This window comes from Aquarana catesbeiana, linkage group LG13 (assembly GCF_042186555.1).
Source record: "Aquarana catesbeiana isolate 2022-GZ linkage group LG13, ASM4218655v1, whole genome shotgun sequence".
Taxonomy (NCBI): domain Eukaryota; kingdom Metazoa; phylum Chordata; class Amphibia; order Anura; family Ranidae; genus Aquarana; species Aquarana catesbeiana.
In genome coordinates this window covers 119632077-119657996 of record NC_133336.1, presented here as the reverse complement: position 1 = coordinate 119657996, position 25920 = coordinate 119632077, and the positions used below count along the sequence as shown (strand labels likewise).

The 25920-nt window shown below is 42.9% G+C and overlaps 1 protein-coding gene across 1 annotated transcript in view; it reads right to left on the bottom strand.

Moving 5' to 3' along the window:
• The window catches only part of AKAP6 (A-kinase anchoring protein 6), a 412130-nt gene that overhangs the window by 363460 nt on the left and 22750 nt on the right, over window positions 1-25920 (bottom strand). The window contains exon 2 of the mRNA XM_073609738.1: window positions 25397-25697. Within this exon, the coding sequence (XP_073465839.1) occupies window positions 25397-25678 (282 nt within the window). The 5' untranslated portion in view covers window positions 25679-25697. The remainder of the gene's footprint in view (window positions 1-25396; window positions 25698-25920) is intronic.

Below are 25920 nucleotides of genomic sequence, written 5' to 3'. Positions count from 1 at the left end.
AGTCAGTGCTCTTTCTACACTGTGCAAAGAGTCCAGTGCTCTAGGCTGTCAAAACTGGACACTCTGAATCAGAATGCTAATGTGGGGCTGGGGGGCAACAGTTAGATATCCAGCCCTAGGTGCAACCCCCCCCCCCCACACACACACATACACACACACCTTGATGTGCCTCCCCAGTTGTAGATGTCATTTTCTTTTCTGTTTAAGTTTCATATGTTTAACTCAATGCTTAAATGTCACTGCAACTGTATTTTCTCACAAATTAGTCAGTGGTAGAGATGGTGAACATTCCTGTTTTGTGCCGCAATAGCACTGAAATCAGGCAATCACTTAAAGCAGGCATGTCCAAAATCCGGCCCAAGGGCAAATTGCGGCCTGCGTTCCATTTTAATGCGGCCCCACTGGTAATTTGGATATATATATCTTTTGTGGTCCCCAACGGATTCATTGGGGGGCCACAAAAGATATATACCGTATGTATCGTTCTGGCAGCCTTGGAGGGGACAGGGAGGGGGCGGGGTGAGTGCCGTCAGATTACATACAGGAGAATCTCCTGTTTACTAGGCGGCCTCTGTCATAAGAAGACCTGTCTCGTGGGCTGGCATTGTACGACTGTTCTATCATAGGAGGTGGGACTTTGTATTAAAGAGGCCGCCGAGTAAACAGGAGATTCTCCTGTATTTAATTTATTGGTGCTCATCCTATCCCCCTCCCTGTCCCCTCCGAGGCTGCAGATGGGCATCGATCAGGCTACACTGATGGCAATAGTGAGGCTGCATTCAGAGGCTGCATTCATGGCAATGGTGAGGCTGCATTCATGGCAATGGTGAGGTTGCATTCAGAGGCTACATTCATGGCAATGATGAGGCTGCATTCATGGCAATGGTAAGGCTGCATTCATGGCAATGGTGAGGCTGCATTCAGAGGCTGCATTCATGGCAATGGTAAGGCTGCAAGATGGCAATGGTGAGGTTGCATTCATGGCAATGGTGTAGCTGCATTCATGGCAATGGTGAGGCTGCATTCATGGCAATGGTAAGGCTGCAATCATGGCACTTGTGAGGCTGCATTTATGGCAATGGTGAGGCTGAATTCATGGCAATGGTGAGGCTGCATTCATGGCAATGGTGAGGCTGCATTCATGTCAATAGTGAGCTGCATTCATGGCAATGGTGAGGCTGCATTCATGGCAATAGTGAGGCTGCATTCATGTCAATAGTGAGGCTGCATTTATGGCAATGGTGAGGTTGCATTCATGGCAATAGTGAGGCTGCATTCATGGGCACTGATTAGACTGCATTGATGGGCACTGACCCTTATTTTGCTTAACAGTTCCTCATTTAAAATGTAAGTTTTTTCCTGAAACTGCCCTCTTAAAGTGAAGGTGCGTGTTATACGTCTGTGCGTGTTATACGCCGATAAATACGGTATAATCAAATAACATGCCTGAGCTCATTTTTAGACTCTGTGCCACACACAGCCACAAAGGCAAGATAATTCTTGTTGGGCAGTGTATTAGTTAATTTGAATTTAATTTTAATGGTTCAAAGAGTGTCAGGCAAAATGGTCGGCCCTCACGCATGTTCACTTCATCAAATCTGGCCCTCTTTGAAAAAAGTTTGGACACCCCTGACATTTGTTAACCCAACACTTTATATTCCTGATATGTGCCTGCTGTACCATGTACTTGTATGAGAAAGTATCCTGTTCTCTTTATCTGAAATCCCTGGTGTTCCTGCCATCCCTTTGCTTTCCTATTAAAAATTGACCATACCGTGCGCAGTTCTCTAGCTGTGCTGGGAACTCAGCCTGCTCTATCCAATGATCAGAATTGTCCTGACACGCACCCCCCTGCACAGCCTTTCACTGGGAAGCTCAGTGTGTTGTTGCTTCACCTCTCCCTAGCTCCTATGCAGCTGAGAACAGAGGGAATGTGATCACTTATACAAAAGGGGAAAAAAGGTATTTATAATGTTTTTTTCATATCTATACAAAAATGTTTTGCATTTCATTTTTATTATAAACTGAATGGGTTGTTTTACATTTACAATCACTTTAAAGCGGGGGTTCACCCACACCGCCAAAAAAAAAAATATTAAAAGCCAGCAGCTACAAATACTGCAGCTGCTGACTTTTAATACATTGCCACTTACCTGTCCCGGGGTCCAGCGATGTCGGCAGAACGCTCGGTTCTCGGCAGCTGCCGCCGCCATCCTAGGTGAGGGAATCAGGAAGTGAAGCGTTGCGGCTTCACTTCCCGGTTCCCTATTGCGCATGCGCGAGTCGCGCTGCGCGTCCCTAGTGGTCCCCGCTCTCTGCTGGGAGCTGTGTGTTCCCAGCAGACAGCGCGGTCGGGACGGGAAGAGGCATAGACTCCCATGGGAGTCTATGCCGGAAGTGGGTGCAAATACCTGTCTTTGACAGGTATCTGCACCCCCCTCCTCCCTGAAAGATGCCAAATGTGACACCGGAGGGGGGGAGGGTTCCGAAAAGCGGAAGTTCCATTTTTGTGACGGTCCTAATATACAGTGGTTATAGAAAAGAATCACCCCCTTTAAAGTAATCACATTTAGTTGCTTTTCAGCCTGAAATGAAGACAAATACAGTGTTTGCTTAATCCAACTGTATTTTTTCTCAGTACTTATACAATACTTAGTACAGAACTTATAACACCCTAGTGAAAAATATAACACCAACATGTCAGAAAAAAAACAAAAAAAAAAAAAACAGACTCACTGAGGTGGAAAAAGGATCACCCCCTTGTGTCAGTATTTTGTTGAACCACCTTTTGCTTTAACTACAGCCTTTAGTCTGTTGGGATATGTCCCTACTAACTTTGCACATCTAGACTTTGCAGTATTTGCCCACCCGTCTTTGCAGAACTGCTCAAGTTCAGTTAAATTTGATGGTGACCAATACATTTGCTCTATCTCTGCGGTTTGTAAGGACCAGGCGGCGACAGTTGTCTCTCTACAGGAAGCTGTCAATTCCTGCACCGCAGAATACGCTGCGGACCCTTCTGAGACAAATTTTGACCAGCTGAGGTTACCAGACTGGACCTCTATAACTATAAACAAAGATTATTCGAGCAGGGGGACCCAGTGGCGTAGCGTGGGGGGTGCGGGGGGTGCCACCGCCCCGGGCGCAAAATTTAGAGGGGCGCTGTCACGAGTGTGGACCGTCTAGCAAGAGGATAAAAGCTCCTGTTAAACTTGTGACAAGTCCGCGTTGTCCAGCAACAGCGGCCGTTCTTGCGGTGCGGGCGAGCAGCAGGGGGATCTCTCTCATGGGGCTGAGCCGAGGACAGAATGGCCTGAGAGCCCGGGAGTCGGAAGAATAGTTCCTCCGTGACCGCCTCCTCCTTGACCTCGCCCCCCCTCCCCCAAGAGGTGAGAAGCGGCGGGCGCAGAATCTCCTGTGACTCTAGAGCATGGATTGCTCTATCTTCCTCCCCGGGCAACAGGCTGACTGGGGACCCAGAGGATGGGCATGCTGCCAGGGAGCCGCTGGAAGGATGAAAGGAGACACTGGCATGGAAGGTAGGGCTAGCAGTCTCTCTCGTCATCTCTCAGCCTCCCCCCTTTCCCTCAGCTCCACTGTCTCTCTAAACACAATGTCTCTCTCAGTGAATCCAAATCACCAGTGTTGCAAAAACACACAATTGTGCAAATATATAAATAAACAACCTCATTTTATATAATTATCAATAAAATGTTAATTCATAGCCATGTTTTTGGATGCTTTTTATTGATTGTTATATGGAATTAGTTTGTTTATTTATATATTTGCACAGTTGTGTGTTCTTGCAGCACTGGTGATTTGGATTCACTACCCAGTAGGACTATCTTAGAATTATTGTATTTGATGAATTGTTTTATGAAATTTTCTGTACTTTATTTAATTGCTTTATTTGCACAATGAGGTTGAGGTTTCTGGCAGCACCGGTGATTGGGACTCACTAACAGTAGGGTTATTTTATAATATTACAGTTAATGGAAGCTACATATGTCATATTCACACTATAATACTTGTTGCAGCACCGTGCAGTTGGGATCAATACCCAGTAGGGTTTTTCTTTAACCTTTTTGAATTTTATATATATATATATATATATATATATATATATATATATATATATATATATATATATATTGGTTTATATATAGATATACCAAAATATATATAGAATATTTTCAAAAAGGTTAAATACAAAACCCTACTGGGTATTGATCCCAACTGCACGGTGCTGCAACAAGTATTATAGTGTGAATATGACATATGTAGCTTCCATTAACTGAAATATTATAAAATCCCCCTTCCTAATGCCTATGATGGCTAACCTGTGTAGAAGATGTAAACACCTATTTTCAGGCTGTCTGGTCATGTTATTCCCTGTGTGAGCCAGTGGTGTACCGTGTATGCAGGAGAGAGGAGGGAGCGCCAACATCAGATGGGACATAGGAACCTATGCATGATGTCACCACTCCATGCTTTACCAGTCATTGTCAAGCACGCTCTCCTCTCCCCTGCAGCCACCGCTGGCTCACACAGGGGATCATGTAACCAGACTGGAGCTAGCTGAAAATAGGTAAGTTCGCGAGTCAGGGGGGAGCAAATTACTTGCACTTGTACTTGGCGCTGACAACCCACGCTACGCCACTGGGTGGACCTAAATGAACACCTGTTAGCACAACATGACCGGCCACTGACCCTAATCCCCGAAATTAGGACCGCTTCGGGGGGTCGGTCTCCTCTTCACCAGATATACTTGATGCCCTTTGTCAATTTTATAGCTAGCTTTACACATCCGTATTGCCACAGAATTTTGACCCCAAAGACCTGGCGGAACACCTTGACCCTTTGGCTCTGGGCTGGCTGTCGGATGAGGAGCGAGCCACTCTGGTGAGACCGATTACCCTGAAGGAGGTTCTTGAAGCAATTAAATCCTTTCCGGCGGGGAAATCCTTGAGCCCGGATTGTCTCCCCATTGAGTTCTACAGGACTCATGGAAATCTCCTTGCGCCAATTTTGGCCTCCCTTTACTCCCACTGTCTGCAATCTGGGGAATTACCATCCTCCAAGTACCATGCTCAGGTGGTGTTGATCCACAAACCACACAAAGATCCCACCTCGTGTGCCTCCTACCGACCTATTGTTCTCCTTAATTTAGATTTTAAACGGTTCCCGACCGGCACACGCAGATATACTGTGGCACAATGGCTTTCCTGGGTGAAATCCCGTATGGGTACGGCTTTCCCTTTAGAAGCCGCTGGAGGGCGCCAATTTTGGCCTCCCTTTACTCCCACTGTCTGCAATCTGGGGAATTACCATCCTCCAAGTACCATGCTCAGGTGGTGTTGATCCACAAACCACACAAAGATCCCACCTCGTGTGCCTCCTACCGACCTATTGCTCTCCTTAATTTAGATTTTAACCGGTTCCCGACCGCCACACGCAGATATACTGTGGCACAATGGCTTTCCTGGGTGAAATCCCGTATGGGTACGGCTTTCCCTTTAGAAGCCGCTGGAGGGCCACACGCGCACTCGCTGCACGACGGGGGGGCCCGATATGTGTGGACGGCAGGCACGATCGCCGCCGGCCATGCACGATTGCATGCACGAGAGCCAGCACGGGGATTTGTGTGTGTGAACACACAAATCCCTGTTCTGTCAGGGGAGAGGAGACATATTGTTTGTTCCTACTAAGTAGGAACGATATGTCTCCTGCCCCAGTCAGTCCTATCCCCATACAGTTAGAACACACTGAGGGAACACACATTTAACCCCTTGATCGCCCCCTAGTGTTAACCCCTTCCCTACCAGTGACATTTACACAGTAATCAGTGCATATTTATAGCACTAATCGTTGTATAAATATCAATGGTCCCAAAAAAGTGTCAAAAGAGTCTGATCTGTCCGTCGCAATGTCACAGTACTGCTAAAAATCGCAGATCACCGCCATTACTAGTAAAAAAATAAATAAAGAAATAAAAATGCCATAAAAATGCCATAAATCTTTCCCATAGGTTGTAGACGCTATAACTTTTGTGCAAACCAATCAATATACGCTTATTGCGATTTTTTTACCAAAAATATGTAGAAGAATATATATTGGCCTAAACTGATGAAGAAATTTGCTTTTTTTAAAAAAAAATGGGGGATATTTATTATAGCAAGAAGTAAAAAATATTGGTTTTTTTTTTCAAAATTGTCATTCTTTTTTTTGTTTATAGCGCAAAAAAATGAAAACCGCAGAGGTGATTAAATACCACTAAAAGAAAGCTGTATTTGTGGGGGAAAAAAAAAGACGCAAATTTCATTTGGGTACAGCATTGTATGACTGCGCAATTGTCAGTTAAAGGGACGCAGTGCCAAATTGTAAAGGAAGGGGGTAAAATCTTCCGGGGCTGAAGTGGTTAAAATCCTTACCAAACTAATTACTTTGAGACTTCAACCCCTACTGCCCACTATTATTGAGGATGATCAAACTGAGTTCATGGCTAATAGATCTACTGACATAAATTTGAGAAGATTGCATACCAATATTCACATAAAACACCTTAATACAGGCTCCAGGGTAGTGGCTTCGCTGGACATCGAAAAGGCATTCGATACAGTAGAATGGCCATTTTTATGGGAGGTCCTCCGTAGGATGGGTTTCCCCTTAATATTCATACAGTGGCTACAAACCATCTACAAAAGCCCTACTTCGGTTATTAAGCTAGGACTTTCTCAACCCTTCTCACTGTCTAGGGGTACCCGACAGGGCTGCCCTCTCTCTCCAGCTCGATTCGCCATCGACATTGAGCCGGTGGCAGAGGCTCTTCGCACTTCCCCACGTATTAAGGGGCTGCAGATTGGCTGGCTGGAGGAGAGGGTGGCGCTGTATGCGGACGACCTCCTGCTTTTTCAAAATGATGCAGGACCATCGCTGGAGGGTGCACTCCAGGTTTTAAATGCATTTGCCCCCATTACGGGACTACGGGTGAACTGGTGCAAATCTCTTTTATTTGCAAACGATCCAACAGCTCGAGAGAGAGGGCTCCCCCGGATCTTCCACTTCTACGGGAGTCCCTAACCCTATCGTTACTAGGACACATCAATCTGATCAAAATGAAGGTTTTGCTGAAATTCACCTACCTTTTCAGACATTCTCCACAGTGGATTCCAAAATCTTTTTTCACCCGGCTCAACCAATTGTTTTCTTCCTTTATCTGGGGCCCTCAGTCTCCAAGATACAGGTGGACCACATTGATGCGCTCGGCCTCCCAGGGAAGCCTGGCATTCCCAGACTTTTATAAATACTATTTGGCCACTCAGTTGGTTACTGCAGTGTGGTAGCTGAACCCTGATACTACCAACTCCGGGTTGCTACTTGAGGCGGCCACGGTACAGTCACTAGAGGCCTTAAAATGTTTACTTTTTACTTAAATGTTTACTTTTCCGCGGCCCCCGTGCTCCCTATGCACTAACCCCGTCTATGACCACCACTCTCCTGGCATGGGGAGCTGGTCTGAAACTTGTATCCCAAAAAAGCACTTTCTTCAAATGCTCCACTATGGTGTAATCCCAATTTAGATCACATCTACATGTACCCAGAGCCTTACGCCTGGACTAAATTTAATATAAAAACAATTTTCCAAATAGTAGACAACTCCCTGATTCCTCTATCTTTCCTATGTTCTAAATTTAATATCCCAGAATCATATTTCTTTTGATATCTTCAACTCTCCCATGCCTTCAGCTGCCAATTCTCCCACTCTGACCCCCAACTCATACAAGCCTCTCTGGAAGATGTCCTCAGGTTTTATTTGAAAAAATAAAAAAGAGATTCCAGCGATGTAATCCAATAAATCCATGCTCCTACTCCAGCGATGTAATTCAATTCTCGATCTCCAGCGATGGATGATCTCCAGCGACTCCAGCGAGGAACACTAGCTTGACAGCTCTTATGTAGCTGAGGGCGGGGCCACCCGTCACGTGACCCCGTCCCCCTCTGACAAGGGGAAACTCCGGGGTTTCCCAGTGACGTGTACGGGTGACCTCGCCCCCCCTCTGATGCAACGGGAATCCTGCATTACTGAGTAAATACAGCCGGATAAAACAAAAAGTGTGTCTGTCTTAAGGCTGCAAAGCAACGAAATGTGATTATTTTAAAGGGGGTGATTCCTTTCTATACCCACTGTATAGCTTCTGTGTTGACAAGATATTATCTAAGATTGCGTCTTGCAGATTTACATTATTCTCGGGCTGTATGCTGCATTTTCCATTGCTATGAGCTGACTTTAACCTTTTAGATGACTTACAAAACAATGTGTGTTCAGCATTAAATATTAATGTTGAGTCAGCAGCTAATAGTTACAGTAAGCTTTGTCATTGTGCCCTTCATCACACAGTGGTGCATCACTGTTTGCAACGGGATAAAGTATTTCTAGAAATGCCAAAATTACCCAGTCATCCACAACCATCGACCTGGCCCCTAATGCAAGAGTCATCTTACTCCTTTAAATTCCCTTCACATGGAGTTAATCATCCTTTAAATTTAGATACCACAAATGTATGACATGTACAGTACTACCCTTTTATAATTTGGCATCTGCACCCCACAGATCCTTGTACTCTGAACCACCTGGAGACACATTTACTCCATTTGCAGAAACGTACATAGCATTCTGAAACTCAAAAGGCTGCAGTTATTGCTTAAATGTTTTATGAACTAGATAACCGCAGCAAAGCAATAAGCCTAAACCAGAAATTGTTCTTATTGCTGAATTAAACAGACTGAGAAAATAAAATATAACATGTATGTTCTAGTTAAGTTTTTCTTTCTTTTCCGAGCAATGAACAATTTCTGTCTCTCAGTTACCAGTGGCATGAATGGTCTTTATAGCTGTCTGTAAGATGACAACATAGAAGTGTCCTTCTCCCACTGACCATTCAAGTGATTGTAAACCCTTACATATACCCAGTGAAGTGAATGGCTTCAGGTGATACACAGAGACTAAACAAATCCTCCTACATAAGTTGTATCTGTCTGTTTGCAGCCCTTTCATCTCCACATCTGTTCAAAGTTCAGAATTTATATGCTTGTCTGAGAGTTTAGAAAAAAGGAGGCGGAGAGCTGAAGTTACTCTCTGAATAGCTCAATGAGGAGAGCTCTGAGAGCTGATTGGAGGGAAGGCACACACCACCCTCCACACAGCTCACAGAAACAGAGCTGAGGCTGCCAATCTGCTGGAGGTCCCTCCCTTGTTCACCATCTTTCTCTTGGTGTCAAAAAATTGTCAGAAGTGATTCAGGCTGATAGAAGAGGAACAAAGCAGCAGGCAGAAATTACACTTAGTGCTTTTATTTGAGACAAGTACACACTATAGGAGGATATGCTTTGTTCACATTTCATGTCTGAGGTTTAAAACCACTTTAATATATGGGGGTCTTTCTCCCACTGGGCATCATGGTAATGGACTACTACACTGACTACCAATGTGAGGGACACTGTCATTTCCACAGTCTGTGTTTCTTTTTTGACCATTAAAGCTAAGCTCTGGAATTATTGTAAAACAAATATCCTGCCCCCCGCACTGTAAGGTTTATCTGCACGTTAAGTCTAGGGTCAGAGTAATAAACCGTAATAAATACCTTGTTCCTCATTCCTGCAGGTTTCTGAACCTCTCCTACTCTCTCTAAAGCTCAGAGTTAAGGGTGAGCCATAGCTGTGTTTACACACAATGCATGGCTAATGGTCCTCCATTGTACGTGATTATGTCAGAATGCATCAGCTGGCTGTAGTGTCAAAAAGAAGACACAGTGTGATGGAAGCCTGCTGGAGTGAGCAATAAGGCAAGTATTAAAGCCTATTCCCCTACCCTTAGACTTATTAAGCATATAACCCCTGCAGTACAGGGGAGGAAGGGTATTTGAGAAAAAAATCTTGAGTTCAGTTTTTTTACATTTTATGTAATAGAGTGGATGATGGTAAAAAATTATCCGCTTTTTATACAAATGTATCTCATAAAATTAGAATATTATCAAAAAGTTCATTTATTTCAGTAATTCAATTCAAAAAGTGCAACTCATATATTTTATATAGATGCGTTACACACAGAGTGATATATTTCAAGCATTTCTTTCTTTTAATTTTGATGATTATGGCTTACAGCTAGTGAAAACCCCAAATTTAGTATCTCAGAAAATTAGAATATTACATAAGACCAATAAAAAAAAAGGATTTTTAATACAGAAATGTTGGCTTATTAAAAAGTATGTTCATGTACGGTATAGTATGCACTCAATATTTGGTCAGGGCCCCGTTCGCATGAATTACTGCATCAATGCGGCCTGACGTGGAGGCAATCAGCCTGAGGCACTGCTGAGGTGTTATGGAAGCCCAGGTTGCTTTGATAGCGGCCTTCAGCTCATCTGCATTATTGGGTCTGGTGTCACTCATCTTCCTCTTGACAATACCCCACAGATTCTCTGTGGGGTTTAGGTCAGGCGAGTTTGCTGGCCAATCGAGCACATTGATACCATGATCAATAAACCAGGTATTGGTACTTTTGGCAGTGTGGGCAGGTCCCATGTCCTGCTGAAAAATGAAATCAGCATCTCCAAAAAGCTGGTCAGCAAAGGGAAGCATGAAGTGCTCTAGAATTTGCTGGTAGAGGGCTGCGCTAACTTTGGACTTGATAAAGCACAGTGGACCAACACCAGCAGATGACATGGCTCACCAAATCATCACTGACTGTGGAAAGCTCACATTGGACCTCATGCAACCTGGATTCTGTGCCTCTTCACTCTTTCTCCAGACTCTGGGACCTTGATTTCCAAATGAAATGCAAAATTTTCCACAGTCTGTGATGATTTGGGGAGCCATGTCACCTCCTGGTGTTGGTCCACTGTGTTTTATCAAGTCCACAGTGAGCGCAGCTGTTTACCAGGAAATTCTAGAGCACTTTAATGCATTTGGGTGGCAAAAATATGAATACAATCTAGTCACTAGGGGAAGAAGCCCTGGGGAATCTAGGATGGAAAAGGACCTGGGGGTCCTAGTAGATGATAGGCTCAGCAATGGCATGCAATGCCAAGCTGCTGCAAGTAAAGCAAACAGAATATTGGCATGCATTAAAAAGGGATTAACTCCAGAGATAAAACAATAATTCTCCCACTCTACAAGACTCTGGTCCGGCTGCACCTGGAGTATGCTGTCCAATTCTGAGCACCAGTTCTCAGGAAGGATGTACTGGAACTGGAGGGAGTCCAGAGAAGGGCAACAAAACTAATAAAGGGACTGGGAAAGGTTACGAGCACTGAACTTATTCTCTCTGGAGAAGAGACGCTTGAGAGGGGATATGATTTCAATGTACAAATACCGTACTGGTGACCCTACAATAGGAATAAAACTTTTCTGCGAAAGGGAATTTACTAAAATTAGAAGAGAAGTGGTTTAACCTTAAAGTGATTGTAAAGGCTCGCTTTTTTTTTTTTTTTTTTTTTATTAAATAGCAAACATGTTATACTTACCTCCTCTGTGCAGTTGGTTTTGCACAGAGCAGCCCAGATCCTCCTCTTCTGGAGTCCCTCTTTGCTGCTCCTAGTCCCACCCTCCTTTGATTGCCCCTCAGCCAACAGGTTGTCCCTCAATCTGAGTCAGAGCTCCGTGTATCCATTCAGACACGGAGCCCCCACCTGGCCCCCTCTCTCAGGAGGAGTGTATTGGATGGCTGAGGGGATCATGGACATTGCTGGAGAGAAAAGGAGCTCAGGTAGGTAATTGGGGGGTGCTGGGGAGGCTGCTACACACAGAAGGTTTTTTATCTTAATGCATAGAATGCATTAAGATAACAAATATTCTGCCTTAACAACCCCTTTAAACTGCATCGAGGGTTCTTTACCGTTATGACGCGTACACACGATCGTACATTCCGACATCAAAATCCATGTTTTTTTTCCAACGCATGTTGGCTCAAACGTGTCTTGCATACACACGGTCACACAAATGTTGTCGGAAATTCCGAACATCAAGAACGCAGAGACATACAACACGTACGACGAACCGAGAAAAATGAAGTTCAATAGCCAGTGCGACTCTTCTGCTTGATTCCGAGCATGCGTGGAACTTTGTGCGTCGGAAATGTGTACACACGATCGGAAATTACGACAACTGATTTTGTTGTAGGAAAATTTGAGATCCGGAACTCAAATTTTGTTTGTCGGAAGTTCCGACGGAAAATGTCCAATGGAGCCTACACACGGTCTGAATTTCCAACAACAAGCTCTCATCGAACATTTGTTGTCAGAAAATCCAATTGTGTGTACGTGGCATAAGTGTGGTGAGGATGTGGAATTCTCTTCATCAGGCAGTGGTTTCAGCGGGGAGCATCAATAATTTCTAAAAACTATTAGATAGGCACCTGAAGGACCACAACATGCAGGGATATACAATGTAATACTGACATAAAAGCACACACACAGGTTGGATTTGATAGACTTGTGTCTTTTTTCCACCTTACCTACTATGTAACTATGTAACTTCATGCTTCCCTCTGCTGATCAACTTTATGGAGATGCTGATTTAATTTTACAGCAAGACACGGCACCTGCCCACACTGCCAGAAGTACCAATACCTGGTTTAATGATCATGGTATTACTGTGCTTGACTGGCCAGAAAACTCACCTGACCTAAACCCCATTAAGAATCTGTGGGGTATTGTCAAGAGGAAGGTGAGAGATACCAGACCTAACAATGCAGATAACCTGAATGCCACTATCAAAGCAACCTGGCCTTCCATAACACCTCAGCAGTGCCACAGGTTGATCGCCTCCATGTCATGCATCATTGATGCAGTAATATATGCAAAAGGAGTCCCGACCATGTATTGAGTGCATACTATACTCTACATGGACATACTTTTCAATAAGCCAACATTTCTGTAATAAAAATCCTTTTTTTTTTTGGTTTTTATGTAACTTTCTAATTTTCTGAGAAACTGACTTTTTGGGTTTTCACTAGCTGTAAGCCATAATAATCAAAATTAAAAGAAAGAAATGCTTGAAATATATCACTCTGTGTGTAACACATCTATATAGAATATGAGTTTTACTTTTTGAATTGAATTACTGAAATAAAATAACTTTTTGATGATATTCTAATTTTATGAGATACACCTGTATATTATTTTATTTACAACTTACTGATAACGATAATGTACTGTGAGTGTGAATATATTAATTCCCCTGTTTTCACTGTGTGGCCTGCCCAGCACTCCAAATCCTGTTTTTACAATATCATTTGGGCTCCGTACCTCCCGTATAGCCTCTATTCATTCAAATTAAAAGTCCGTACACTTCCAGACAGATAGAAAGGATGGATAATCCCTTTCAAGTGACCAAATGACCAGTAAAAACAGTCTCTATGATGGCTCATCGGACACAAGTAATGTATGTTAATTACTATGCTGAGTCACTTTAGAACAAGAAATGTATACAAAATTCTACTTCAAAAGCAAGGACACCAAGGATGAGTGATTCTAACTAGTACAGAATCTGAGTACACTGTAGATATATATGCAAGTCGCATGACTATTTGAGTTTTCTGTTTTAAAGTAATGGCAGCCTCAAGCCAAAATAAGTGTTATGTCTATATTTAAAAATGTTAACACACAAAATTTTGAAGACTTATTGGAGTGCAGCCTAAAGTTAGCTCACCCCAGGATGTTAGACGTTTAAACACAGTTCCAAATGCAGTTTTGTTCCTCTCCTGATCTGACGTTCCAGTCTTTTTCTATAGTTGGATAAGGAAGACATCACACGAGTCGCCATTTAAAGACTATAGACCAGTTGACTGCTCTGTGCAGGCCAGGGGGACTGAATTGTCAGTTTTAGAAAATATCCTGTGTGTTATTCTTTTTCACATTCACCATACTTGGCAATCTTTTCTCCCTAGAACTTTTGAATTTTTATGGATATTAAAGATTGGTATTGATGTGAAAGTAATGTAACATCTATTTGTATTTTTTTTTTTAGTTTTTGGAGCGGGGAATGCTTAGAATGCCTGTTTTTGTTTCCACTAGGGAAATTTACTCTCGCTATTTGCCTTGTTGACCACTATCACTGGGAATCAAAGTGAGAGAAAATGCAAAAATCTGAGTTGTCACTGAAACAGGAATAGGGGGGATCTTCCAATGGGGACATCTCCACAATAGCAAAGCCAAATCTGGCAACCCTTCCCTACAATATCCAAAATAAAAATAAATAAATAAATAAATTAAAACACTTTTTTGCTTTAGACATACTTAGTTATAATGTACTAGTTCAACTGTTTCTGTTGCTGCTAAAGAGCTAGGGCCAAAGTAAGCAGCAGTCATTTCTTGTGATCCCTGCTCTGGCACTAGCCACTGCCATAATATCAAAAGGTGATACTATGGGCAAAGTCTGTTAGACAGTCACCTTTTCACTTGTTATATCTATTGGTGGTGAGTGGTGAGATCCCCCTGCTATAATTCCAGTACCTATTCCTCTCTTATCATATTGGAAAAATAGTTGTCCACATCCACTTTGGGGGTGTTTATCTTATCTCTATAATAAAAATTCAATCAAAATCCAGGAAGGAGAGTAGGACCCTATTGTAATTAACCCAGCATTTTAAGACTAAAACATAGCAATCTCATCACTGGAGTTCTCAAGAATTGTAGGAAACCTTAAAAGCAGTTTAACTTTTCATCATCTATCAAAACGGAAAAATTCTTCCTGGATGGTCTGACCATTTCGGTGGCATCCTGTATGTCAGGGGTTGGCAACAGATCCATTGCGATCTACCACTTGATCGCAGTCATGTGATGAGTAGATCGCAACCCATTGTAGTTGTTGCTATCATTGGGCACCCAGGGTGTCCTCTAGTTTTTCAGTGTGCAGCTACCTGACATGCTGCATCTGGGCAGCCAGCATTTTGTACATACACAAGGATGGTGATCGTAAACATCGTCAGGAGCAGGGACATAGGGGAGAAGCTGGAGACAGCCAGCCATGTCAGCTGGTTTGTGTATTAGTGTGTATATGTGTGGATGTGTGTGTGTATGTAAGTGTATGTACTGTATGTGGGTGTGAGTGCGTCTAAGTATGTGAGTGTGAGTGCGTCTAGGTATGTGAGTGTATGTATGTGGGTGTGAGTGCGTCTAAGTATGTGAGTATGAGTGTGTCTAGGTATGTGAGTGTATGTATGTGGGTGTGAGTGCGTCTAAGTATGTGAGTATGAGTGTGTCTAGGTATGTGAGTGTATGTATGTGGGTGTGAGTGCATCTATGTATGTGAGTGTATGTATGTGGGTGTGAGTGCGTCTAAGTATGTGAGTGTATGTATGTGGGTGTGAGTGCATCTAAGTATGTGAGTGTATGTATGTGGGTGTGAGTGCGTCTATGTATGTGAGTGTATGTATCTGGGTGTGAGTGCGTCTATGTATGTGAGTGTATGTATGTGGGTGTGAGTGCGTCTAAGTATGTGAGTGTATGTATGTGGGTGTGAGGTGAGTGCGTCTAGGTATGTGAGTGTATGTATGTGGGTATGAGTGCATCTAGGTATGTGAGTGTATGTATCTGGGTGTGAGTGGGTCTAAGTATGTGAGTGTGAGTGCATCTAGGTATGTGAGTGTATGTATGTGGGTGTGAGTGCGTCTATGTATATGAGTGTATGTATCTGGGTGTGAGTGCATCTAAGTATGTGAGTGTGAGTGCGTCTAGGTATGTGAGTGTATGTATGTGGGTGTAACTGCGTCTAGGTATGTAAGTGTATGTATGTGGGTGTGAGTGCGTCTAGGTATGTGAGTGTATGTATGTGGGTGTGAGTGCGTCTAGGTATGTGAGTGTATGTATGTGGGTGTGAGTGCGTCTATGTATATGAGTGTATGTATCTGGGTGTGAGTGCATCTAAGTATGTGAGTGTGAGTGCGTCTAAAGCCTCGTACACACGATCGGACTTTAAACAAACTTTTCCGTGGATTTCTGTCCAAAGGGCGTTGGCCGTGAACTTGTATTGCATACACACGGCAGGACTTTTTAGGCAACAAACACGAACGTAGTGACGTTTCAACGTACTGACGACACTTCAAAAGAGAACGTTCAATTCTCCGACGCCACCCTTTGGTCAACTTCTGTATTGTTGTCTGATCTTTTGCATTGGTTCTGAGCATGCGTGTTTGCACTTTGTACTAAAGTCCGATGGTTTTGTGTACACACGATCAGACTTGCCGACGTAGGACTTTTGTTGCCGCCAAGTTTGTCTGTTTGACAGCCAACATTTGTCCGATGAAAAACGAAAAAATGTGTCCGATGGAGCGTACACACGGTCGGATGTTGCCTTAGAACCGCTAATTTGCATGTTTGTTGTCAAAAAGTCTGATCATGTGTATGGGCCTTAAGTATGTGAATGTACTGTATGTGGGCGTGAGTGCGTCTATGTATGTGAGTGTATGTACTGTATGTGGGTGTGAGTGCGTCTATGTATGTGAGTGTATGTATGTGGGTGTGAGTGCGTCTATGTATGAGAGTGTATGTATGTGGGTGTGAGTGCGTCTATGTATGAGAGTGTATGTATGTAGGTGTGAGTGCGTCTATGTATGTGGGTGTATGTATGTGGGTGTGAGTGTGTCTATGTATGAGAGTGTATGTATGTGGGTGTGAGTGTGTCTATGTATGAGAGTGTATGTATGTGGGTGTGAGTGCGTCTATGTATGTGGGTGTATGTATGTGGGTGTGAGTGTGTCTATGTATGAGAGTGTATGTATGTGGGTGTGAGTGCGTCTAAGTATGTGAGTGTATGTATGTGGGTGTGAGTGTGTCTATGTATGAGAGTCTATGTATGTGGGTGTGAGTGCGTCTATGTATGTGGGTGTATGTATGTGGGTGTGAGTGCGTCTATGTATGTGAGTGTATTATGTGGGTGTGAATGTGTCTATGTAGGAGAGTGTATGTATGTGGGTGTGAGTGCGTCTATGTATGTGGGTGTATGTATGTGGGTGTGAGTGCATCTAAGTATGTGAGTGTATGTATGTGGGTGTGAGTGCGTCTAAGTATGCATTTACGTGAATATGTGGATGTATGTATGTGGGGGAGTCTGTGTGTGTGTACGTGTGTATGAAATATTCCTCATAGGTGATACTACTGTGCTTTGAATAATGGAGGTAAATTGAATAAAAGAGGGTGCTGTAAACTAAGGTGTATATGCTCCTTACTCCTGCACTATGTATGTTACATACTTCAGACCCACTGAGCTGTACTTTTACACCTAATCCTTGCACTTTGTTACTCACTCCTGACCCCTTCATCCTGTACGATACACACTCCTGAGTCCTACACTCAAGACGTTAATACTCCTGATCCATGAACAATGTACATAATACACCCCTGACCCCTTCCATTTGTAGGTTACATACTCCTAACCTCTGCACTTTGTATATAACACACACTTGACTCCTGCTCCTGCACTTTGTACATAACCCCTGCATCACACATGCGGTGATGAATTGCTCTCTAGACATGAAACACATGGTGGACGAATGTGATGCCAAGTTTTTCAAAGAGGTTTTCTTCAACCCTTCCTCATTTTTAATAGGGCCCTCCTAGGTTATATCCTTAAAAAGAAGTGTACTTGCACCCCTTGGGATCTTTATACTCTTCCATGTTGTTCTGGTAGATCTCCCCCTCAGTGTCCTCCAAAAAAAAAATACTTCATGGTCATTTGCAACACATCAATATTTATTTTATTTTAAAAGCAACAAAAGTTAAAAACATTTAAATGCTGTCCAGCCTTAAGACCTATTTTTAAATATTTTTAACTATTGTTGTTCTTGAAACAAGATTTGAAACAAGTGAGCCAATACAGCTCCTGCATTCTGCAGAAGGACAACAAAGTTGGAATTCCTGGGGAAACCTCTCCTAGCACTAATTTGCATCTCCCTCCACAGGAACAACAGTGAGTGCCGTATTTTTATTGTGCCATAGATCTTCACCTCTCCAGAGTTTACTACGCCCGTTTTGTGTGTTTGATTACAAAGGTAAATCTGTATAAAGCTGTAATCCCCTTTACTACTAGTAAAAGTAATATTGCAAGATTTTGAACTGAATTCAACTTTCAGCAATACTAGATGATTATCTCTAGATGGCGCTCTATCCTCAATTAATATGTACAAAGGACAATAGTTTTAGGTGGGTGTGTTAAAAACTGGAGCTGGAGAAGTGTAATTGTGAAAAAAGCGTAACACAAAGAAAAAAAATGTAAGTGTGCACAGTTTTTTTTTTTTTTGGTAGAAGAGGCTTTTTATATCGGGAAATAGCCATATTTGAATCCTTCTTCATATACCTGACCACTCATCCTGGCTGGACTTTCTCCAGGGATGACCTTTTCTGCAAAGTCACTAGTCTCCTCTGAGCAGTCAGTTTCTAGACAGATCCTCTTTGATTGATTTATGCCTGTTTTTTATGCAGTAGGCTGTAGCCAAATCTTTATTCTTGGATAGAGTTAAGAAGGCCTAAATCCTTTTTTTAGTTTGCTCTCTAAATCCCCAACACTGAGACAGGAGGCGAGGAGATATCTTCCCAATGGGGACAGATACAGAATTGAGAATTCTACAGAGGTTCTAATCACAGTCTACCCAAAGAAAAAAAAAGGAAAAAAACATATATTGAGCAGGAAATGTGCACTTCTTCCAAGCCTTAATTAATAATTCTAAGTTGAAGGTACACTCTGTTCAAATTCAGACATTCACTTTGGAAAAAACTGCAGCAAATTTTTTTTGCCCAATAATTTTTGTGTTATATGCAGGCAATGCCTGAGGACAACCAGCAACCCCACTTCGTAAAATCAATCACTTTTAGATTGCAAGTTCCAAAGAGCATGGCCCTCTGATTCCTCCTTTAGACCCCTTTCACACTGAGGCAGTTTTCAGGCGTTTTAGCGCTAGAAATAGCGCCTGTAAAGCACCTGAAAACTGCCTCCCATTCTCTGCAACAAGTGCTTTCACACTGGGGCGGTGCGCTTGTGGGACGTTTGGAAAAGTCCTGCAAGCAGCATCTTTGGGGCCAGTTGGGAGTGCTGCATACAGCGCTCCCAAAACACCCCTGCCCATTACCAAGAATAAAAATCTCTTTCGAAGCGCCGCAACATGGGAATTTTTAACCCCTTCTTTGGGGTTAAAAGCGCCCCGCTAGTGGCCGAAAAGAGGTGCAAAAGCGCTGCTTAAAAAGCAGTAAAGCGTCGCTAAAACGAGCGGCGGTTTACCACGAACGCAGTTGCGGCCCCAGTGTGAAAGGGATCGTAGTGAATTGTATTGTAACTGTGTCTGTCCTGATGTTGTAAAGTGCTGCACAAACTCTTGGCGCTATATAAATCCTGTATGATAATAATACTAATAATCACATGCCAGTAGACTGGTGTTCTGTGCCCACCTATTACCAGCCTGTCACTAAAGAATATGTAAACCCAATATTTCATATTCCTGATATGTGATTGCAGTACCATGTACTTATATGACAAAAGTCTCCTGTTCTCTTTGTATTGCTTCCTTTATGTGAAATCCCTGGTGTTCCTGTCAGTACCTCTGCTTTCCTATTAAAAACTGACCACACTAAGCAGAAGAGCACAGCGTGGTCAAGTTCTCTAGCTATTGCTGGGAACTCCTCTGCTCTCCAATGATCAGACTTGTTCTGACGCAAAGCCCCCCCCTTTCTCTGCACAGCCTGTCACTGCTGCTTCTCCCCCATTTCTTATGCATCTGAAAACAGAGGGAATTTTAAAACGTATAAAAAAGGAATAAAAAGGTATCTATAATGGTTTTTTATATCTATACACAAATGTTTTGCCTTTCATTTCAGGGTTTACAATCACTTTAATGAGACACTGTGACCTTGCCCAAGGAGAGCAAAATGACAGCAAATTTTTAGCACTGACCACTGTATTAGTGTCACTGGTTCCCAAAAAGTGTCCACTGCAATATCACAGTCCTGCTATAAATCGCTGATCTCTGCTATTTCTAGTAAAACAATTAATAAATAAATAAAAATTCCATTATAGATCCCATAGTTTGTAGATGCTAAAACTTTTGCGCAAACCAATCAATATACACTTATTGGGATTTTTTTTACCAAAAATATTTAGCAGAATACATATTGCCTAAATTTATGAAGAAATTAGATTTTTTTAAAAATTTTATTGGATATGTTTTATAGTAGAAAGTAAAAAATATTGTTTTTTTTTTTTTTTTTTTTAAACTGTCGGTCTTTTCTTTGTTTATAACGCCAAAAATAAAAAATCGCAGAGGTGATCAAATACCACCAAAAGAAAGCTCTATTTGTGGGAAAAAATGACATAAATGTCATTAATGTATACCGTTTCATGACCACGCAATTGTCAGTTAAAGCAAAGCAGCGCCGTATCACAAAAAATGGCCTGGTCATGAAAGGTGGGAAATATTCCGGAGGTCAAGTGGGTAAAGTGGTTCTAAAGGCAGAAGGTTTTTTACCTTATTGTATTCTCTGCATTAGGGTAAAAACCTTCTATATGCAGCTCCCTCCCAGCTCCCCTTACACAAACTGAGCCTGATCTCAATCCAGCGCTGTGAAGTGAACAAAAAGTTTTCTATATTATTTTATTTTTAGGCCCATAAGTGGCATTTGTACATATTATGCAGTTCAGCCAAGTATGTTTGATCCAGAACTGTCATTGGGGATTTCTTCACCTTCCTCTGGATCCACAGAGAAGTGATTCCTAACGCAGGGCTGCACCATATCTGGGAATCCACAAGGGATAAACTGGGAGTCATAACGATTTATTATAAATCATGAGCTTGCTCATACACTTCTTTTTGAGCGCAAACTGTTGGCGCTATATAAATACTGTATAATAAAAAATTTCTTTTATAATAAAGCCCAAAAAAACCTATGAGCCCATTCACAACTAGGAAGTCTGTTTTGGTGCATTAACACACATTTGTTATGTTGCATGTTATTGTGGATTATTGATTTGAATAGACTGCCGATGCACCAAAATGGATCAAAAAACTATGTTTTTTCTGATATAACGCATGTGTGTCAGAGGTGCATTGCACGAATGTGTATATGGTGTGTTGTACAATGCATCACAAATGATAGGTGTGAATGGGCCCTAGGACTTCTAAAAGTTATACCAATCCAAAATATCTACTTTGAGCCTAAATGGAAAAACAGTGATTCTGTACTCTGTTTTTATATTTTAAAAAAAGTAACTCCTGCCTAAGAGGAATAGAAATGCGTTTTAGCATCCTTCAAACTCACCTCTATCCAAACATCAAATGTCATTGACTAAATATGGGCTTGTTTTCATTTAAGGGAACTGAGACACCATCAGCATCCCACTTCTTTGTTAACATGTGCTGCGGGACGACGATTGATCCAACCAGCTGGACATACATGGATGAAAACTCATCAGAGTCAGCAGGGACTGGCCGAATTTCGATCCATGTATGGCCTCTTTGGTTGAACCAATCAACTTCTGTACAATCGCCCTGTCGGATTTTCCCTGCTCGATCCTCGCTACAGGCTACAGACTACAGCACTGATCAGTGTATTCTGACAGCGGGGAAGTCTCTCCGCTGCCAGAATACAAAAGTTAAGTGGGAGGATTTCTTCATCCACCTTAAAATTTGTTGATGGAGGAATCAGGTCAGTTATTTTCATTCAACCTGTCGTCTGAACGAAATAAAACTGACCAATGTATGGGCTGCCTTAGTATAACGTTGTTAAAGGCTGCCATTCCACTGTCCAGTGAGACTGCTTCTGGTGGCACAGGTCCAGCGTCCACCCTAGCTGCATGTAGCCTGTCAAAGTCTATGACAGGCTGAAATACGCTGAAGCTGGATACTACAAAATAAACAAAATAGGTGCTTTTATTCACATGATTTCATGATTACCCTATTTATCGGCATATAACACCCACCTTTATTTTAAGAGGGAAGTTTCAGGAAAAAAACAAAAATTTAAAATAAAGAATTTCAAAGCAAAAAAAGGGTCAGTGCCCATCAATGCAGCCTCACCAGTGCCCATCAATGCAGCCCGATCAGTGCCCATCTGCAGCCTCACCATTGCAGCCTGATCAGTGCTTATCCACAGCCTCACCATTGCAGCCCAATTATTGCCCATCTACAGCCTCACCATTGCCCATCAATGCAGCCTGATCAGTGCCCATCTGCAGCCTCACCATTGCCCATCAGTGCAGCCTGGTCAATGCCCATCTGCAGCCTGATCAGTGCCCATCTGCAGCCTGATCAGTGCCCATCTGCAGCCTCACCAATGCAGCCTGATCAGTGCCCGTCTGCAGCCTCAACATTGCAGCCTGATCAATGCCCATCTGCAGCCTTCGCCATTCCCCATCAATGCAACCTGATCAGTGCCCATCTGCAGCCTTACCATTGCAGCCTAATCAGTGCCCATCTGTAGCCTCACATCAGATTACACAGAGCGGGGATCTCTCGTTTACTTGGCCTCTGTAATACGAAGTCCCGCCACCTGGACTGGTTCCTATGATAGACAGAACACTGGTCCAACGCCGGGACAGGTGACTTCTATCATAGGTGCCGGTCCAGGAGGCAGGACTCCGTATTACAGAGGCCGCCAAGTAAATGGGAGATCCCCGCGCTGTGTAATCTGGCGGCGCTCATCCCCCCTTCCCCCTAAGGCAGCCCAGTGCATATATCTGCGTACAACGTGCACACATTATTTGCACCCACTTTTTGGGGGGGGAAAAGTGCGCGTTATACACAGATAAATATGGTAAATATTGCCCCTGTGGGCATTAAACCCCATCTTTTTGCCAACACACATATGTATTGGGCGGTTACATAGTTACATAGTAGGTGAGGCTGAAAAAAGACACAAGTCCATCAAGTCCAACCTATGTGTGTGATTATATGTCAGTATTACCTTGTATAACCCTGTATGTTGCAGTCGTTCAGGTGCTTATCTAATCGTTTTTTTAAACTATCGATGCTCCCCGCTGAGACCACCGCTTGTGGAAGAGAATTCCACATCCTTGCCACTCTTACAGTAAAGCACCCTCTACGTAGTTTAGGGTTAAACCTCTTTTCTTCTGATTTTAATGAGTGGGCACGTGTCTTATTAAACTCCCTTCCGCAAAAAAGTTTTATTCCTATTGTGGGGTCACCAGTATGGTATTTGTAAATTGAAATCATATCCCCTTCTCAAGCGTCTCTTCTCCAGAGAGAATAAGTTCAGTGCTCGCAACCTTTCCTCATAACTAATATCCTCCAGTCGCTTTATTAGTTTTGTTCTCCTTCTTTGTACTCGCTCTATTTCCAGCACATCCTTCCCGAGGACTGGTGCCCAGAACTGGACAGCATACTGCAGGTGCAGCTGGACCAGAGTCTTGTAGAGTTGGAGAATTATCACTTTATCCCTGGAGTTAATCCCCTTTTTAATGCATGCCAATAGTCTGCTTTGTTAGCAATAACTGGTTGTAAGGGGATTAAGATGATAAGCAGGCAAGTTCATGAAGGAAATACATGACTACCTCCAACACCTCCACCAGTGCTGATGCTTAAAGTAGTAGTCAACTGTCTCTGAGCACCACAAACTGAAAGCGCTATTTAATTAATTTTTAATATTCAAAGCAAGTGCACCCATCCATCCTTGTCTCTATGCTTTATTTTGTTGAGAAATCACTTTAAAAAACACCCCTAAAATTTCTAGCTGCGGCCATCTTGAGTAAAGGCAGATGATTCATGTAGCATTGGACTCCATCTGCCCTTAGCTTGGGCATGTAGACAGCAGGGTGTGCCTAGCTGAGAAAGCCCCTTTTTCCCTTCTCTAAATGAAAGGAAAAAAATGCCCATGAAGACTCCTGGGACGGATGACATCATTTTGGCCTAGAGACTATAAACCAGAAAGCAACCGAAGAAATGTAAAAAAAAAGTTTCAAAGTTTGCAATATCAACTAAAGTGGTGAGAACACCTGGGATACTGTGGAAGGGGTATACAGAGAGCAGTTTTTGTTCCACAAAAGTTTTGAATTTGGATAGAGTGGAAAAGTACTAGAACCTCTATCAGGATTTATTGCTGTCTGCGTGCCCATTGTAGACACTTTCTGTGACTTTTGGTGTCTGAAATGGTCACACAGAAAGTGAGGGAGTCACCCCAAATAGTGCACAGAGAGCAATATAAGTGCTAATCTTTCTGCTAAAAAGAGGTGCTATGATTGTTCTCTGTGTCCCCTTAATGCTTGCTCCAGCATTCGTAAATAGATAGGAAGGTACATTTTATAGTATATATAAACATCTCTTTTTCTTCAGGACTGGTTAAATTATATTTCCCAAAAAATAATATACACCATAGGTGTGACTTTGCCACTAACACTTGCTGTCCTAGGGTGACAACGCTTATTCACTGTCAGTGGCGGCCGGTGGAATTGTTTTTTTGGTTGGGGGGCAGCTAACAGTATGTCACCCCCCCCCCCCAACCCCAACCCCCCCCCAGTCTGTCCTTTAGTGTCACTTACCCCATCACCGGCGGCTTCCCCTGGTCAGCGGCGGCGACCTCCCGTTCTCCTCTTCTTCACGGGTCATCATGGCGATGGCGGGGGCTTCCATTTCCTCCCTCCTCCTCGGCGGCCAATGGGGAGTCTTCTCTTTTCGGCCAATCAAAAAAACGGGTCTCACACCCGCTTCTGATTTAGCCGGATTGAGGATCAGTGTTACAACAGCAAATATTCATTCGCTGTTGTAACACACCTGGGTGGGCTCCGGTCGCATTCTCTGCGACCAGAGCCCACCCTATTTTGAAGCCTATTAGAGCCTCTGGCTCTAATCAGGTGTTTAAAAAAAAAACCCTGGCCGCTGTAATTCATGTGCCCGGTGCCCTGAAAAGGGGCCGGATGCATGAATACAGGGTGACCTCTGGTGGCTGAGGCTATGCATTAGATACTGTGTACACCGCCTGGTGGCTATGCATGAATTTATCCATTGCATATAGGGGATGGCCTGGAGAGAGGGGGCGGCCCGGGCGCCGTTAATGGATGGGCTGCCGCTGCTCACTGTACTGTATCTATGGAGGAGCAGTGGTGTCAACCTAGGCTAGGACTATAGAATACTTTCCCCTCTCCCTTGCTCCATCACATAGATGAGAGGTAACTGGGAACAATGATGACAGATAGTGCAGCACAAAAGCTATCACCAAAGAAGATTTTTGGCAGGATCAACTAATTTTTTTTTCTCCACTTATTAAACAGAAATAACAAAACACTTTCAACAGTAAGTATAACGGACCATAAGTTGTCATTTAGTTAACAGGAAAACTTTTTTTTTTATCTTAGTAAAACAGATCACAGATGGAAGGAGAGCTGTACAGTGCCGTGTTCATACCTTGAGCTGCATTAAGTGCACATCAACATGTTTGCTCTGGGGATCCTCTTGCACGGACTGGGTGAGGCCTCTCACTCTCTCAGATGTGCTCCGGATCCAGGTATCAATTTCTGGAAGGTGCAAGATAATCTTCCAATCAGCTCCAGTGTGGACCGGAGGAGGCCTGTCATAGCGTGGAACACAGTCTTGACTAATAGGGGGCTCCATTTCACCTATGCTAGAGGCGTGAGGCTCCATGATATCTCTGTCTTGGGCTCTGGAAGGTGTCACCATTAAACTCATGGCGTGGGGTTAACCATACCTATAAAAGAAGTAATAGAAAATGAAAAGATAATATATTGGCTGTGTCATTCAATATTCATTTTTTTTCAATAAATTCCTGTTTATTTTTAACTATTTTATTGCCACTATAACCTTAGGTACCGCAAAGAAGATATCAGATTGCCACTATATTCATTGTTACCCCAGAGAAAATATCAGATAATAATTCTGGGTGGACCTTACTTTTACCATATATTTTGAAC